Here is a 19,037-nt window from a genome sequence, read left to right on the forward strand (position 1 = left end):
GATGTTTGGTTTTATTATCCTTTTCACTCTTACTGTTCAAAATGCATTTTCTGTTGTTATGGATGTCAATAGACATTGAGTTTTTCTAGATGAAGAAAAAAATAATGTCCAGTCTTCTTAATTCTCTGTGTCAATATTGTACATGCTTAGAAATTTATTACTTTATACAAAACCAATTAGAATGCTTTAAACTATACAAATATTAGTACGATATTAATAGCAGTAACATTCCTTAAAAATAAGGAAAATCAGCTTTCTTCTACAAAGTATAGCATCTTGTAAGACTGTGCACAGAAAGATAATCAAATGCACTGTGCATACTCTAAATAAAATGAGCTTTAAGATCAAACAGCTACCTGCAAGCTGTAAGATCTTGAAATGGAGCAGAGAGCAGTCCTGTAGCATGAAAGGATGAAAGCCTTTGTGGCTACAAACTGTGGTTTAAGAGTACGCACTTTGTGGTCTAAAAATTAAAAAAAAAAAAAAAAGAGTTTAAAGAGTTTAAAGCTATTCATCTTGTAGACTGGCAAAACTACCAATCTAAGCAAGAAATTCACTCTCATGATTTATTTTCAGAGAGGCAATGTTTCCTCTGAACTCCACTGACCTGGAGCAAATATAACGCAGGAACTGCTGGTTAGGTTGACCACACTGCTCCTTTCAGTTGTGATATTGCCAATAAAACTTAAAGACAAGCACTTGGGTTTAAAGGCCATCAGACACAACATTATTAAATGGAACGTAAACAAGGTCAACAAATTCTTGCTGATCTTTGACATTACATTTGAGCTGTAGCAAAGGCCAGGAAGATGCCCTAAGCACAGACCCCACTAATTGGACTCACAGAATACATCCATAAGAGTAAACTGCTCCCTGAGGCCAACGGGTGTAGCAGAATTCCTGTCCACAGAGCTACATTCCCTGTTCCCTCCCGCCTCAAAACAGGCTGAGCACAACAGACTGCCTATTGAGATCTGCCGCAGCCCATAGTCATCCATTAATTGTGCCTGGGCACCAGCTGGGAAGGTCATAATTGCACAGGGTTGAAATTACAATAGGGCCTGGCTGACATCATAACGGCACATAGGTTTGGTGCTGGAGTTCAGATCAGTGCTTTGGCCCTTTTCAATAAATCAGTGTAGCTGAAACATTTACAATGTTGGAAGATAGTATATTGCTGCAGATGGAGCACCAGCCCTTTAACCCAGGGATTCCAGACTGAAAAACTTCCAGCAATCTGATCTTGTAACAGGACCTTTGTTATAATATCTTCAATAGTATGAAAGGGAGATCCATTTGTTTAAAAGGATTTTGTGGGTTTTTTTAGGAGTTAGTCTAAAAAAGACCTTCTGTTCTGTCTAAGAATCCTTTTTACAAATGTCAACTTAAATCCTACTTCAGTCAATCCTACTTCAGTCAAAAAAGTGCCTAGAAAAAAAGTACAAAAATACAAATCAGATGCTGTGGTGTTCACAAACTCAGTGACTGAAAGACATCCATGCAGTTCTGGGAGTGCTGGTGCCCACACTGTGACTGCAGAGAGAGAAGGAGGCAGCGTGGACCAGAACTGAGACAGCTGGAAAGTGATGCCCTACAGTGATAAAAGTAGTCAGTAGGACATCCCAATGAAAGAGTCATGTCCAAAATTCAGTTTCTTCTGCTATTTGGGACCTCATACTTATGTCATTCACAATGCAATTCATAGGCTACTGGTACTCTTCCTCCTAAGGTGAAATTTCAGTTCAGCTTCCCTGCACTGTCCATACATTTGTTGTCAAGCCACAACTGCCACAACACAAAGGTTCAGCTCAGAGGCTCTGGGCTGCAGTCTGGCAGCTGAGCTCACAAAACTCAGCAGCTCTCAAGGTGTTCTTGCCTAAGTCCGCTATTTTTAGGCTGATACAAGGCAGAGAAGTCATCAGGGCAAAGGAGTACAAAATGTGTCTTCTCAGGCAGGACACCAGGGATTTCTGCCCTCATCTCTGGAGTGAGTCAAGACTATTCAGGCTGAAACACCAATGTCTTCTCTTTCTTCCAACCCTGAGCCTAACTTCTTTGTCTGTTCTGCGGTTTGTTAAGGTACAACCTCTCCATCTCTCCAGAGCCCTTATGTTGCTACCTTACAGAAACCACTTGGGTGCACCACACATGGAGGGAATGGGGATATGGATGTACCCATTAGAGCCATGGTGTCTATTGCATTTGCTATACATCAAACTTTATCTCCATCCTCTTGTTCCACACCATGTGCAAACACTTCATCTACCATCAGCAAAAGCAATTTGTGCTACAAGAAACAGTCAAGCTCCTGTTTTCTCCATCTCCTTTTCCATCATTCTGTAGTTACTGCCTCTTTCTTTCCCTCTTAATGTTTCATCTTCTTGATGAAAAGACAGTGTACCTTGTCATTCAGAAAATAAAATCTTAACGTCAAGAAATCCATGTTTGTGAACTGCTACATAGCAGGCATACCAGGCTTCCTAATTGTTTGGTAAACGTAGGAATTATCCTGGTCATGCCACAGTGAAGTAAATCAGCACACATTCTGGGATTCGCTGGAAAGGGCACTGCCTCAATATGGTTATTACTGGTAATAGTCTCTCAAGAACTCTCACATTGATATTGTACCATGGCAAGCAATCTAAATGGCCTGCCAGGATGATCATTCCAACAATAAAAAAAAGCACATAAACCAAGTTTCCCAAAATTCATTCACAAATGTCCTGAAATGAAGCATTAATCTATGGAATTCCTCTGAAAGAACATAACTGACTAATAACCTTGACACTGGGTTTCCAGTGTTCCCAGAGCAGCGTAAGAGCTTATTGCAGGTCCAAATGTCTTCTCTACGAAGGTCAACTGCACTTTAATGCGTTTACGACCAGTCATTTTCTATGTAGTTTCCAGAGAAGCATTTGAGCAGACTGTGCATTTTTGCCTCAATTGGCTATTCTCAACTAAAAAATTGTTTTAGAGATCCTGAACAATAACACAGCCCTTGGGAGAAAAACTTCTCTGCATTAGCCATCCGTCTGTCACCATGAATGATTACATCCAAGCATAAAATTTAATGGGATTTCTACAAAAATGAGTGGCATCTGCATAGCAGTCAGGTCCTGGCTAACTGTCATACATTTGTCATCACTGAGGCTTTTGTCCTTTATTAATCCGCTTTCAAGAATGCCTGCTGTTGGAAATGGAAATGCTTTTTAGCAGTCAGCCTGCAGACTGTGTAAGAGCACACATCTCAGAAAGCATAATGACACATTGTCATGACTAGGAATGCATTTAAAAGGTTTAGAAAACATGAGAGAACTCTGACAACAAAATATATTGAGAATTTAGCAGAAGGCATCTGTGTAAATATATTTTACATATTTTTATACAAGCAAGAAGCTTTTTCTGTTGCCTCTAATACAGTGGCTAGAAACTAACAATATTCAGTGTGCATGGGAGAAATATCATTGCAGAAGAAAAGTACTAAAATATTTCCCTTTAATTTTTTTTGTGCTTGGGACCATGATATAATTCCAGGCCTAGGGCTGCAACCCAGGAAAAGCATATGACTGTATCAAGATCCCAGCTTTCCTTTAAGCTTTCCCTCATGGCTACAAATAAAATATTCACTAGTATTTTCCTACATCAACAGATAGCCTGAAACAATACATGATGAAGACTGAAGATCACCCTATTTTATTAAATTAGCCCCAGGACTTGCTATTCTGAGGCGTAGACCTGACCTGGTGCTTCCCATCAAAGAACAGCGAACATTTAGTAGGAAGGCGAGAGTGCCGAGGATGCATCTTTCTTCCATGTTTTCACTCAGGAAGGAAAGCAAGACTTTTCAACTGCAGATGAAAATGGGAAAGGCCATGAGTCACAGGCTGTCCATGAGGTGGCACCATCTTTTCCCAGCACTGTTTGTGACTTGATGAAGGGTGCTGACAAGAGCGAAGTCAAGCCTGCTGAGCAAGCAGGACAAGGGAAGAGAATCCCAGCAGTGAAGCTGCTCATCGACACCCGCAAAGTGGAAAACCTTGTTCTTCCCACAGCCCAGACTTTGTCTACTACAAAGAGGATTACAGTGCATTGTGGAGACAATGTTTCCACATACATCCATAACACTAAACTTTGTTGTTTTCCTTCCATTCCTGGAACTGAAAACCCTGAAATGAAAATGTTCATCTTTTTTTGTTTCTATTACTTCTAAGTGTCATATGTTTCCAACATTTTAGTGTCAATTTGATTAGTTGATTGTAGATCATTGCCAAGCAAACAGGGGCAAGTAAATAGTGTAATTTGCTTTCTCATTTAAAGGATTCAATATCTCTTTCATGCTGAATCTATATAGCCCAACTATTACAAAACCCTGACCATACTGTTGTCGTAGTTCACGTAAACATGCTTTTGTTGAAAGTACATCAGAGGAAATATAAAGTTGTTTGCAGCTGAAAATGACAAAAAAAATAAAATTCCCAAAAACTATCCCGACAACTACAAAAATTTCATTAATGTTTTTTTTTAACCTTTGGTATTCAGATAAATTTGTTTCTACTCATGGACTCAGGATTCTAGCCAGCAAAAGATTTGATTGCACGAAATAGCACTGAAAAAATAATAATGCTGAGCTCAGAAATCCTGGCTACAACTGCCACTGCAAATGGAGACACCAAGCCGGAGTGTTTGCCACCCTGATCCACATGTGTGGAGCTCTGACAGTTTATCAGTTGGGACCGCAGGACTCACCGCAGCTCACGGGAACTGAGGTGTCCAAAGGACCTGCTCCGCTACAGCTCACGATACATACAAACAGCTTTGGGCTCCCACAAAAGTGGAGGAGCGATTACTTTCTATTAATAAAGTTGTTTCCATCATCACCCTTCCTGCAGTTTCATTTGGGAGAAAGTGTCCAGCACTGCATTTCTGATTTCATAAGCCTCCACTCGTGTAGGAGCAGAGGCAAAAAAACAGCCTTCAACAACAGGGGGATGGAAAAGCATCAGAAGGGTCTTTGTTGTCCATTAAATCCAGATTTGTCATAAGTAATTACAGTGATAAATAATATTAATATTTTGCAGAAGTATTAAGGCCTGTCCTTCAGGACTTATGTAAGTTTTAAGTATAAGAAACCACAAGAGAGATGTTTATTCTGGATTTATCCATGACAGAGATTCCCCTAGACATCTGGTGACAACGACTGTGGAAGAGGATCCTGAACCAGGATAACCTTGCCTCTGATTTAGTTTGGCAAGTGCAAATGAACATTTTCAAACACCAGTAATATCAACATCAGGAAGAGTTAAAGAAGAAAATTGGGGTGTGTGTGGGATGTTATAGCTACACTTTTCTTTGCAAAGTCATGTTTGCTACCAGAGACCTCACTTACTGGGTCAGTCACATAGCCTATAGAAACAGTTCTTAGCATATTGTCATTTGGTGCAGCTGAGTGAAATAAACAATCCTTTCATTTCTCAAGTGAGAAGCTGTTGTGATTTTTTTGTTCATTCTTAATGGAAACATAGTAATTATCAGCATTCAAAGTATTTAGGTTTGAGTTTTGGTTTGTTTTTAACAACTTTCAATCAAAAAGTTAATGGCCTTCCACCAGGATTGTAATCCAGGCAGTTTCTCTGAACGAGTGAATTTTAGAAAAAGGATGAATGCTGTATTATTGATTCAGTTATTAGTAATATTATTGCTCTTCAAGAAGCACATCCACCTGTACTTCATTTTGATCACTGTTTGTCTTTCCTGCCGACAGGTCTCACACAAAGAGAAGATGCAATTACGATTTTTCGGTCCAACCTGAATGCTTCTTAAAGTTGCTCCTTTTTTCCTTTAATTTTAGGTTCAGAACAATTGAAGATAATTTTTTTAACCTGTTTCTGTTTCTATTTCTTCAGCTGTCACTCTGACAAGTTAATTGATACCCATCCATGCAGCATTTAAAGAGTAAAAACAATCACAATCTACTACCAAAAATCATGGAAATGAGGTATCTCTGTGATGTAGTAGTGTGCATATTAACCCTTGTATTCCACAGACATTGAACTCCACTGGGACCCTACAGAATGCATCTCCTCTGTTATTGCTGCTCATCTGCCATAATGGTGTAGTCTGTTTGATTATTCACTTTATTTCTAGGTCCTCCTGGTCCCCCAGGGGTTGTAATAGTGGAGGAAATTACAGACACCACAGCAACACTCTCCTGGAGTCCTGGGGCAGACAATCACAGCCCTATCTCCCTCTACAACCTGCAAGCACGCAGTCCATTTTCTCTTGGCTGGCAGACCGTAAAAACAGGTGAGAAAAACTTTCAAACAACACAACTAGACTGTTCAAAACTCCTGCTCATCACAAAAATAACCACTGGCAATTGCAGGAACAGATACTCTTAAGAGAACAATGATAAATAAAAAGCACTGATTTTTTTTTTTCTTTTTTCATTCTTTTCATGTTACTTAGCAACAGCTCTGAAAGGACAACACAAAGACACCTGTTATGATGCATCTATGAATAAGCAGAAAACTCTCCCCTATATCCTTCAATCTGTGTCTTTTCAGGAGCACCACAGTGACAAAAATCTAGTGATGATTTCTGACATACTAGATCATCAGTGTCATTTCCAAAGGCCCCTTTGTATCAGAAAGTCCACTTGCCATTCAGACACTGCATGCGAGCTTCAGATTTCTGAATTACTTACAAATTTCTTTACTGTCTCCAGTTCCAGAAGTGATAAGTGGTGACATGGAGTCTGCTATGGCTGTTGAACTGAACCCTTGGGTGGAGTATGAGTTCAGAGTTGTCGCAACCAACAAAATTGGGACTGGGGACCCAAGTGCACCATCACGAGTGATCAGAACCAACGAAGCAGGTAAGAAAAGGATAAAAAGGTTAATTATCCATGTTTTGCAGAAACAAGAACTATTTTGACATAATAATAGAGCTGTTATCCTTGGTACATATCTGTGCATTCAGTCATCACTGTTCTGGGGTGATATTCTTTGTAACGGGGAGCCAGTTTGTTTTAATTACAGAAACACTGTTTAATTTACAGAAAGTTCAAATAAACCCATTCCCTGCTGTCTTACTCCATCCGGGCTGCCTTACTCTTCATCTTACACTTAAGCCTTTGCTGCCTGCCCTCTGATCGGCTTCCACTGCTCTTCAGTTGTAGACTTCTCAGTTTCTTCACACAGCCCCTCCCAAGCAGCCTCTCCCCCTTTATTCTTCATAACTTCTCTCCTCAAAGGTGCACAGATATTTTTATTTTCAGCAAGATAGAGAAGCCATGGGAAGTTGCTTAATTTCTGCTCTAGGTGTTCCTTTATCATGGACATTCTACCATGAACTGTTAGCACATTTAAAGAGTTTTCATTGTATTTCTGACTGGGATAGTACTGTGGGGGCCCACGAGAAACACTTTATATCCTCTTCAGGTCTCTTGAAAATTGCAGTGATCTCACAAAGTTTGGAATCATTGACAGTAACTTGAGCAGAATACAGGGAGATAAAGAGGGATTGCAAATCTGAGAAAAATCCCCAGGCAGCTAGAGCAGCATGTTTTAAGAGGCAGAAAGAGAATGAGATAGGGTCTACATCTCAGAACTCTTTCAGGTTATTCTTTATTCTTCTTTGTTATTTAGGAGGCATAGAAAGTTTTGGTTTTGTTTTTATGTTTCTTCAGCTGAATGACTTGTAAGTAGTTTATTAATCATACAGGAGAATGCCAAATTCAAAGATTCCACTTGAATTTGAAAGTATAACTGATTTTGTAGTTGTAAATATTCTAATGAATAAAGCAGTCATGTTGCACTCTGTCTTCTCATTAAAGGAGTTTATAAGAATTACAACTGGCAATGCCAAAATGTGTCTGCCCCTCTCATTCTGAAATAAAATTCTAATCTTTTAAGATGCGTTAATCTTGTGCCTCAGCTCCATAGTTCACTGGTCCATGTATACACCACCCATAAACATCCACAGATAAACATTCAGGCTGATTTTCTTAGACAGAACCACAAAACCAGCTGAATAATTGGGGCTGGAGAGGATCTCAGGAAATCTCTAGTCTAGCCTCCTGCTCAAAAGTGAATAAACTGACTTTAGAACAGGTTGCTCAGGACTTTGTCCAGTTGGGTCTTCAAAATCTCCAAGAAGGGAGATTGCACATCCACTCTGGACAACCTGTGCCCGCAGTTGACTAATATCATTGTGATTTTTCTTTCAATATATCTAGCAAGAACTCTCTCTATTTCAGCTTATGACCACTGACTCTTGCCCTCCCACCCTGCACCACTATGAAGAACCCATGTCTGTCTCCTCAGTGACCTCCCCGTAGGCACTGGGGGCTGCTGTTAAATCCCCTAAAGCCATCTCTACTCTGGGCTGAAGAAGCCCAGCACCCACAGCCTCTCCTTACAAGGCAAGTGCCCCAGCCCCGCCACCCCAGTGGCCTCCTCTGAACTTCTTCTAGTCGATCAATATATTTGTCATTGTGGCACCCAAAATCAGATGCACTATTTCGGGTGAAGTCTAACAAACCAATCTTCAGTTATAAGACGACATACTTTTTTCTCCTTTAAATGACTGTGTAGTTGCTAGCTGATATTAAATTCCACTGTGCAATCACAGAACTGCAGTGAGGTGATTTGATTCCCATTCATGCACGTGTAAGGATTCTTCCTTTCCAACTCTCCCCATCACTTTCTGCAAGTTCCCCACAGCATGAAACTCAGTAACTTTATAGCAGTTGCTTCAGATGCTACATACTTTGTTCCATTAAGAAAAGGAGGAAAGGAAAAATAAATAAAAATAATTATCTATTTTCATCTCAAATTACTTTCAAAAAACCTTATTTCACCACCATTATTCTTTCCTTGATTTCATACCATATTTCATTGGTAGTGAAAACTGTGCTGGGCCCAAATGTTTGAATGACTTCTCTATTTATTCAGGTGGTACATATTGGAGAGGACACAAACATCCTAGAAAAAGTTTATCCTCTAATAAGTTGCAGCCTTGGGATTATGTTCTTTCAGATTTATTAATATGTTCCCTGTTTTTGAAATTATGGTTTGGGATTTTAATCAACCAGTTATATTTAAGCTGTAAGCAACTGAAGTTTGAAAATGTTGGATTTCATCTAGGTGTCATGTTTTTAAGATTCCTTCTTCTCCTTTCACATTATTTACCAAAGGCTGTGTTTACTAAAACATATTCATACAACTCTACTGAAAGCCTTCTTTGTGCACATCCATTTTCAATAGTCTTTTTGATAATCATTGCAACTTTGCATCTGCAAAAATGAATTTATAAATAATAATAATGTTCAGTAAAAAAAAAAATACACATGGAACAGACAAAGCCTGCAGTCTGCAAGGTATTTTCACCCAGTGACCTGTATTCACTTCTGGGTAATATTCTACTATTGCTGGCGTTGGAAAGAACAGTCTTTGGTTCAACTAGCAATGATCTGTGCTCCAGTACGATGGTCCTCCTAACAAACAACACTGTAGCTGAAAATAATGCAGATCTTCTTGAACAATAAATCAATAACATGTTAATTCAAATGGTGGAAAAGGCCACATGAGATGTTTACTTGCACTTTCAGATTCCCAGTTAGGAATACATTTTGCTATCAAGAGTTACAGCTGCACAAATGTCACATTAGAAGGAAGTGTTTTGTAGCATGACATTGAAATCCAGACAGGTGCCAGTAAAACAACTGAACAGTCTTCAGAGAAATTGAAGCTGAATTTATTTGGTGTGCCTGCTGAACATGGCGTGGTACAGCAGAAGTCTGTTGCTATCACCTCAATTTCAAAAGACCTTTCTTTAAGGAAAATGTTGAGTTTCTCTTTCAGTTGTGATTGATTTGGGTTTTTTGTTTTGTTTGAGGGGTTTTGTTTGTTTGTTTTTTCTTTTGTTTTTTTTTTTGTTCTCTTTTATTTTTAATAGAAAAAGATAGATGCAGTTTCTTTTTTTTTTTTTAGTCTATCGAGGGAGTGAGACGACAGGAGTTACAATAAGATGTAACTTCCCAGTTCATTAGAACCTTCAAAGAGGTGCTAAGTCAGAATAATAACACAATGGACCCTGCTTTAAACAAAGAATCATTCAAACAAAAAAACCCTATTGCACATATAATTCTTTGCAAAATAGTATGCTGCTTGCAATTTTTAGAACACTCCTGAAATGCCAGAGGCTTCGTGATCTGCTTCATTCGAACAGCCACTTTTTCCTAATCTCCAGATATTCCTGAAATCCAGAACCTCTTTAGCTCTGTCCTCTGAGACAGTTTTCAGTGACTGTGTGAATTATCAACCTGTTTCTCAGAATCTATTATTAATTTTTCATCTGAAAGCTTCCAGGGAAAATCCCTATTAACATGAGCTCCAGTTGTAATATCATAGACCTGAATTCTTAACAGAGGTGTATGTGAAAGGGCATCATATTTCAGAAGGAACATGGCATCAACCTGTGTACTCATGACCCAGACACAGTAACGTGGATATTTGCAGTGATTTGAGATGTCGACCATGAGTGAAAACAGGCAGGCTGCCCCTTCACCAGGTAAAATTCCAGAGGTATCAGTCTTCTAGTGGAGAAGGTGCCTGTGGCTCAGGCACAGATGAGAGCTGAGATCCGCAAGGCTGAATGATAGCTCTGTAGACAACCCACAGAGGCAACAAATGTGCGATTCTGCCTCTATTATTTTATACTGAAATGGAAATCAGCATCTGTAATTTAACGGCACAAGCTAATTTGACTGGAGACTAAAGGCTTTTTCTCTCCCCACACCTCCCTTACTTTATCACTGCTTCCCCAAGGTAGTAACAACATTTCATGTTAGTCCATTATCTAAAAATATCCACAGAAACAATACCTAGGAAGGTGTAAGGAAATCAACAGAATAATAAACATGTTTCCACTTGCTTTAATTTTCTGATTAAACCCTAATCTTGTTACTCAGTTCATCGTTAGTTAACATGATTGCTTTTCATAGCTACTTTCATCAGAATGGATAATACCACAATTTTCTGGCACATCTAACTTATAGCCAGCTGCTGCATTACTGTCAGTTCTAGCCTTGATACATATTTTACAGGTCCACAAGGTGAAAAGAGCCAGTAACATGAATTTAAACATGTCTGGCATTCCACTAAGGCAGTCGGGCATTTGAAACCTGGGGGCAGAGCATCAATTACATTATCTATTCATGGGGAAGCATGGGGAGAGAGAAATTGAGCAGAATCAAAGTTTAACCTGCTAATCATGCATGCAAACTCGATTTTATGAGGTAACGATGTAATGCACTCTATTAGTAGCAGATTGTACACAGACTTTATTTTTAATAAGTCCTTATTTTCCATTAAGTTGCTCTTATTCTCAGCTAGAATTAATTCATAGCACAACAAGAAATGCCTCTGTCCCAAGAAAAAGTTACCTGTTTTACACTGCTTTTGTTATTAGGATTTTTTTGTTGTTGGGGGTGTTTTATTTGTTTGTGACTGTATAAAAGATGTTTCAGCTTTTACCATTAACATAACTATTTTTGACCTAGAAAAAAATGAATACCTTGTTGTATCTGTGACATTTGGAGACGATTGCGTGGGCTACTAAAGACTTCATAGAAAACGTATTTTTCCACAGGGGAAAAAAAAAGGAAGAGAAAATAGACAGTAATCATTGACTGCATGGGTATATTTAGAACCAGCAGGCTACTAACACATAATATTGCAGGCTCAAACTAATGTGTAGTACATATTCACAAAGAATGCTACTAAAAGGCATAACAGAAAAGCTAAGTAATTGGTTCTCTGGCATATATACCTCAGCATTTGAGATGTCTGTCTTATATGTGGTGATTTGGAGGTTTTTCAGACCGAGTCCAGCAGCCAAACAACACTATTATCAGTCAACAGAACTGCATTCTATCTCCTACTGAATTACAAATATTAAAAATACAGAGGAAATGAGAACAATGAAAATGCAGATCCTAAGACCAGTTGGGGCATTCTTGTTTTCCAATAGTTGAATACAGTGTATCATCCACTTCTAAGATGCTGGCACAGTCTACATTTAATTTCTGAACAGATGAGATGTGAAATGTTTTCCTGGGAAGGTGGGAACTGGAGGGCTGGCCTTTCACACCATGAAAGGGTTTTCATTTAACATTCCTCTGTTTCCTAGATGTGTACTGCAGGAGATATCTCTCTCTCTCTCCCTATATATATATATATGTATATTTGTGTGTATATATATATATGTATATTTGTGTGTATATATATATATGTATATATATGTTTAAGTAGACGTATAAAGGCAAAAAGCTGAAAAGAAAAAACTGTTGAGTGTGTTGTTGCTTGGGTCCTCACATTAGGAAGTTCTGTCAAGCTCAGACAAACCCTTTTCTCCCTACCCAAGTGTTTTCCACAGCTAATGAGTTGATTTTCAAATCACATCTGTATCTTAAAAGATATAAAAAACTCTATAAGAAATAAATAACTGCAACTGTACCTTGAGCAAACACCTTAAGGATAAAGCCAAGTTTAATAATTCATCTCCCCCAAAAAGTGAAGCAATATCAAGATTTTGTTTCATTTTGCTTTATTTGATGTTTCAGAATTTATACAAAAATATCCATATGGAAAATCTGTTCATGAACATAGGATTCAAGAAGAGTAAGAAAAACCTTTTAATTAAAACATAGAATGGGGATTTGGAAAATCTGGACTCAATTTCTTATCAGAAAACTCACTGTAAATTTGGGCAGCTCACGTTAGCATTTCTTATGCTAAAAACAGGAGGTCAGTAAGACTCTCACTTCTCTTTGTCTTCCCTCTATCCCACTTATTCAGATTCCAAAATTGAAGGATAGGGAATAATCTAGCTACATGTTTCTACAGCAATACTAAAATCAATTATAAACTTGGCTGATACATACTTTTGTTCTGCACAAAAAATAAGATGTTACAAAATTAAGAATCTGTAATTTCTCTTCATAATAAACAAAAGACAGAGAACTGAAAAAAGCCACTCAAGTTTTACTTGGAAAAAAAAAATAAAAGACAAAACAGAAACACTTCAAACTGATTAATTAGTCATTCAATAACATTTTTTAAGTTTCTTTACAAGATTGGAACATTAAAAAGAGAATTAAATGTTTTTCAAGTACTTTCTGTTTTTCCAGGTTCAATGTGACATTTTATTTTCCTATCTAAGCAAATCTAGTTTAAAAGACTTTTCAGTTCACTTGCTGAAGTAAAAATGGGGAGAATAAAACTGATTTTAAACAAAATGTAGATTTTCCTTATTTAGTAAATTAGAAGCAAAATAATAATTTTGGATAAAAGTTAAAAATCTATGGCATCTCTAAACTAACCAAAACCAAAATATCCTCATTTGTCTTTCCAGTTTTAATTTTTCTATTTAAAAAAAAAAATGAAGCAAAGATCAAATTATACCTCTTTTTAAAACACAAATTACTACATTTCATTTGTCATGTCAAAATGAAATGTTTAATAATTTCCAATATTTTACCCAAATATGACTATCCAAAATCTTTGAATGAGACAATCTACCAAAATCAAAAGTTTTCATTAAAAAAAAAAAAAAATATATATATATATATAATTTTTTTTTTTTTCTGTCAACCAGTCAGCCATGCAGAGTGAAGAGAGAGGAAATTTTACAACTCTAAACCAAAAACCTAATTTAAGCACCCTAAAGCACAGAGCAGTTTTCAAAATGTTGAGCACAGTGGAACTCTGGCAAAAAAAGCTAACATATACCCCAAATGTTCATGGTTTCATAGCTACAGTGTTACCTATTACTTCCAAAAGCTTTCCCAAAATTTAAATTTAAATACAAATTTAAAATGTATAGGTGGCATTGTCAGCACTTTTCAGCACTTTGTAACCAATACTCCCATACACAAAGCCCTCAGCAACATCAGTTCTGTCTGTACGTTTTGTCCTAAACAAAACCCACTGATTTTCATACATATTTCTCTTGTAATTATAAGATACACACAAATTATTAAACAATTGGCCATGGCTTCATGTTTAAGCTTTACCTTTCCATACCACCTTTTCTTCATTTATAGTTGAAGCACACTGTCAAATGTTTCATAGGACTGCTGAGAGCTACATTCTTTGTGCCTGCTCTTAGAGAAAACATTAAAGGTTTTTTATTTTGTTTGGTTTGGGGGAGATAAGTTTTAAATGTTTAATTAGACTTTCATTTTCAGCATATGACAGTATTTCCATGAAAACAGAAAACAATAAGAAACAAAACCTGCTGTCTCTCTTCAAATCAAACTCCCGGCAAAGTCACTTCAAGCTTTTTGTTTGGTTGCCTGAAGTGGATGTTTTGACACCAACACGTTCCAGCATACACACATTATTTACAATGAACTACATCTAGGTACCATGTATTTCAGAACAGTTTTTAGTACTACTTGTTGTTAGCATCACTGGAACAACAGAGAGACCTGGTTTTTAAGTCTCAACCTTACCAGAGGCTGAAGAAACAAAAGAAAAGAAGAGCTGACCTGATCCCGAAGAATAAAATAGGAAAGAAGTGAGAATAGGTAGATGGCAAAGGGGCTAATGAGAAGGCTTTGATAAGAATTACAGACATAGGATTAAACTAAGCATAGACACATTTTATGATCATGAAGACCAGTTTTAAACCAAGGAGTGATTCACTTTCCAGTCGGTGACATTCTCTCATCTTCTTGTTAAATTATAGAATCATATAATAGTTTTGGTTTGAAAAGAGCTTTAAGATCATCAAGTCCAATTCTTAACCTAACACTGCCAAGTCCACATCTAAACATGTTCCTAAGAACCTCATCTACACATCTTCTAAACACCTCCAAGGACTGTGATTCAACCACTTCCCTGGGCATTGTTCTCCAATGCTTGACAACACTTCAGTTAATAAATTGTTCCTAATATCCAATCCAAACCTCCCCTGGAACAACTTAAGGCCATTTTCTCTTGTCCTATCACTGATTACTTGTGAAAAGAGACTGACACCCTCCTCTCTACAACCTTTGTATTAACACAGCATAGGGCTCTTTGTGACTAGTTGGGGTGTATTTATTCAGGAGAAACAACACTTAATTTCTCAGCTTTGATAAACACTAAAGAAAAGGGATTCTAATGTCCTTGTCCCCCGGACACATGGATCCTGTGATCCAAGTTTAGTCATCATACTTGTATATTATGTGCAAGTGTACCTCAATGAGTGACGAGAATTAACAGCTTAAAGATTGAGAAGTCACTAATTGCAAAACAATAAACTTAGGCTATGAGTGAGTAAGTTTGGATATAACACTGATAAAAAGGTGATGCTGCTGAAATGGTTGCTAATACATAACCTCAGTGCCTGGCAAAAATGTTTTCTTTTAATAGTTTTCTTCACTTAACAGTTACTCATTTGAAAATGTCCCCCTCTAACTGTGTATACTCTACTTTGGTGCAGTGCAGAGGAAATTTATTACTTTGACACATTTATTCTTTTAATGGTTATTCATTTGAGAGAGTTTCACTGTGTGAATGTACATTTTAGTTTGGTGCAAAAGAAATTCATCGTTTTGACAGTTTTATTCTTTTAACACTTACTCATTTAAATAGGGCTTCAGTCTGCAAAGCTGTTAACAAGAAAACTCTAGAAAGAGGACACTGCAGGTTAAATGAGTCCATCACGTTGGATGCCTTAAAGGAGTACAGTACAGTTGCTCATCAGTAATGTGGCACCTACATAAAAACTTCATTTATTTTTATGACTTAACCAAAAAATGTCTTAGGAAGGCAAGAGAAAAATGGGTGCTAAACAAGGTTTAAATATGCTCCATTAGAGATGGCATCATAAACTTTGCATGTTAATTAACTGGCAAATGATTCTTCATCTGCATTTTTTCACTGTAGAACATTCATCACAGTGGTGCATAACAATTGTTTTTATTCTTCTTCTTTTTTTTTTTTTTCCTAATCCATAGGGCAATTCTATTTCTGAAAGGAAAATCTGATTAACTTTTTGCCATGTAAAATCAAGTCTTAAGACTTAAACTAAGTCGGTTCATGTGTCCAGTCACTGGAGTCTAAACAATCCTCAACATTATTTAGACAGTTATATTTGGATGGGATGAACCACCCCCAAACTCTGCATTCACTGGAAAAGGAGCCTGGACCTGGATACCTGTTTTCCCACTGGCTAAAGTTAAACTGCAAAGTAATTTGATCATCTGATTATACAGAAGTCAAGAGTTTTCAGCAGAGAGTAACTATGAAAGATATCATTTAGCATGTGTGTAGGGAGACAGATGGAAGGGAGGGAGGAACAAAAGAAGGAAGGGAGGCAGGCAGGCAGGCAAGAAGGAAGGAAGGAAGGAGAAGAAAGTCTAAGGCACCATGTTTGCCAGATGAACCCGGCTTTATTGGAGAGAGATGTTTCACCCATTAGAAACGTCCCCTATCAGTCTTGTAAGAATCACAGATAAAAGGGCTCTTACCCCATTTCCAACAGTGTAAATCAAAAGCAATTCATAAGCTTTGTGAGTTTGCATCATTTATGAGAAAAAATAGAATTGGACTTATGTTCTTTAAAGGAGAGTTCAAAAAGACATGACACAAATGAATTTTGAAATTTTACATGATCCTCGAGGATCTAGTAAAACGTATACTTTCATTGAACTTAAGCTGTTAATGATCAACACAGAAAATAGAGAGGACTGTGAACATTTCTTTAAATGTATCTTTTCTTTCTATAGTTCAAAGGCACAGTGCTACTCAGTAAATAAGCTAAACAATATACAATAAGGCCTTAACAGTTTATGCCTCACAGTACTTTTTTACCAATGACTTATGTACTGTTGTAAGGAAGAAAAGAGAAAGTTTATATTTTAGGACATATTTTATCAGTTAAAGAATTAACGTGTTACCTGCTCACAGGAAATAAACTCTATACACTAGTCATTTTAGGAGCTTCATTAGAGACAATAAGATAAAAGAAATTATAAAATTCCAATGTAACAGTTAAGATTTCTGAGGTTTTATCAAATAAGATAACCCAATTCTCACTGATGATAATGTTTATCATTTCTTTTAAAGAATTTCATCAGCTGCTCATGTGTGCTTTCAAATCTGTAATGGTGGTCTCAATTTTTAAAGAACTGTGGGTAGTACTGCTTCCAGCATTTTTAAAATTTCTGAACATTGGCTCGCTGGTAAAGCATATCAGAAAAAATTTACAAGAACTAAAACATTCTGGGTCACTAACAAGCTGGGAAATAGTAGAGACATATTCTTAATGTCCTAACATTTTACCTGAAGTCTGAAATATGTCAGGTTCCCTGGCATTTGATTTTGAGTTGTCTATTCAAGAAATACGAAGGTTAACAAGATAATTCCTGTTTCACATCCTTGATGATCTCTACATTGAAATTCTGGTTAATCTGCAGAAGATACAGTGCTTAAACAGCTTTGTGTTCCAATATTATTTTTCTTCTCAGCTATACTTTGATTGAGTTTACTAACTTGACTGTGGAATTCTTTGAAATGAAACGAGCAAATTTTCTTTACCACAGAGTTCTATGTTTGTTATTTCTGTACTGATTTAAAAGTCTCATGTCTTCTGTAGCAACTTATTACTATGGGGAAAACTTCAATAACTTGGACATTCTGTTTTGTTTTGTTACTTTTTTCCTTTTTGCTCACAGTTCCAAAGACACCTCCAGCTAATGTAAGTGGCAGAAGTGGAAGGCGACATGAATTAGTAATAGCATGGGAGGTAAGGGACTTTTCTGATTAAAGGTTTGGTTCATGTTTATTTTTTTGAGGGCAAAGTAAAATGTACTGTCCTGGGATTTCCTTACAGCACATCTTGGTAAGACATGAACACAAAATACTCTTCTTTAAATATCACTTGTTCTCAAGTTTCAAAGTAATGTGCATTTTCATGTGGTTTGAGTAGAGAGCGTTATGGCAGTAGCTCCAAAGTCATGCTAATTCATAGATCTTTTCTTCTGGATCTACTGCTTGGGTTGATTTATTATAACTTCTGTAGATCTTATGTAAATGCCACACCATATGAAATGATAGCTAAGGGAAGAGAAGGAAAACATTGTAACTTTTTTTTAAACTTAAATTAAGAAATAATTATTTTGTTAAGTATTTCATAAAAACATCAGACTAAAGACCAGAAATAGACTTTTATTTTGAGAAGATATTTTTGATGCAAGATGCAACACAGATGCATGACTATATGCTAGTGGGCAATTGATGGAGTGGGAGATGCTTCCTCTGCTAACCATAAACAACAGTAGAACAGAGACTTTTCTCAGGGGGGGCGTTCAAAACTTCTGGATTCATCATGAAGAGTTTCAGATTCAGAAAATATGTGTATATGCGTATATAACACCTAACAAAATGTCATCAAATAAAAACACGAGATTTTAATGGAAAACATTTTCACCTAGGCAACTTGAAAAGAGATTTAGACTGTAAGAAACACACAGAACTCTGAGTAACTACTTAAAATGTCAAATTTTAGTACATCAACTACCTAAGACAGCTGAGACAGAGTTGTTTTCAGTTTGCTTTATAGTCTAGAACTATAAACATCTGCATCTCTCCTATTGGGAGAGAATTTGCTGAACCCCAAACAAAAATATCAGGTGGCTAGAACTGTATCTGTTGTAAACTGGCCTATTCTCAGTCCCTAATATGATAAATTAGTATGTAGTATTCATATAAAGTGTCTTTATAGTGTTTCTCAGGTCACTTGAGATGGGGACTACTGGAGTGCATTGTACCTCCCTGTCCATCAAGGGTCAAACTTTTCCTTCAAAAGAAACCAGAGACCTATGGGTGTCCCATCCTGTGATACAAATACAAGAGACAGTTAAGAATTAGCAATTCCCATAATATAACTTCCAGTATACATTGACCTTTTTTCCTACAAAAGGAAGCTGATGCTTCTTCAGTTGTAGCTAAGCAATATAAATTACCAATAAGGCAGAAGGTGTC

General features: G+C 37.1%; 1 protein-coding gene across 5 annotated transcripts in view; it reads left to right on the plus strand.

Moving 5' to 3' along the window:
* CNTN5 (contactin 5) overlaps positions 1-19,037 on the plus strand; it is a 709,446-nt gene that overhangs the window by 664,445 nt on the left and 25,964 nt on the right. For all 5 annotated transcript variants that reach the window (XM_071803584.1, XM_071803595.1, XM_065832157.2 and 2 more), the window contains 3 exons: positions 6,145-6,303; positions 6,725-6,874; positions 17,729-17,799. In XM_071803584.1, the coding sequence (XP_071659685.1) occupies positions 6,145-6,303; positions 6,725-6,874; positions 17,729-17,799 (380 nt within the window). The remainder of the gene's footprint in view (positions 1-6,144; positions 6,304-6,724; positions 6,875-17,728; positions 17,800-19,037) is intronic.

The sequence above is a fragment of the Patagioenas fasciata genome, chromosome 1 (genome assembly GCF_037038585.1).
Source record: "Patagioenas fasciata isolate bPatFas1 chromosome 1, bPatFas1.hap1, whole genome shotgun sequence".
Lineage (NCBI taxonomy): Eukaryota > Metazoa > Chordata > Aves > Columbiformes > Columbidae > Patagioenas > Patagioenas fasciata.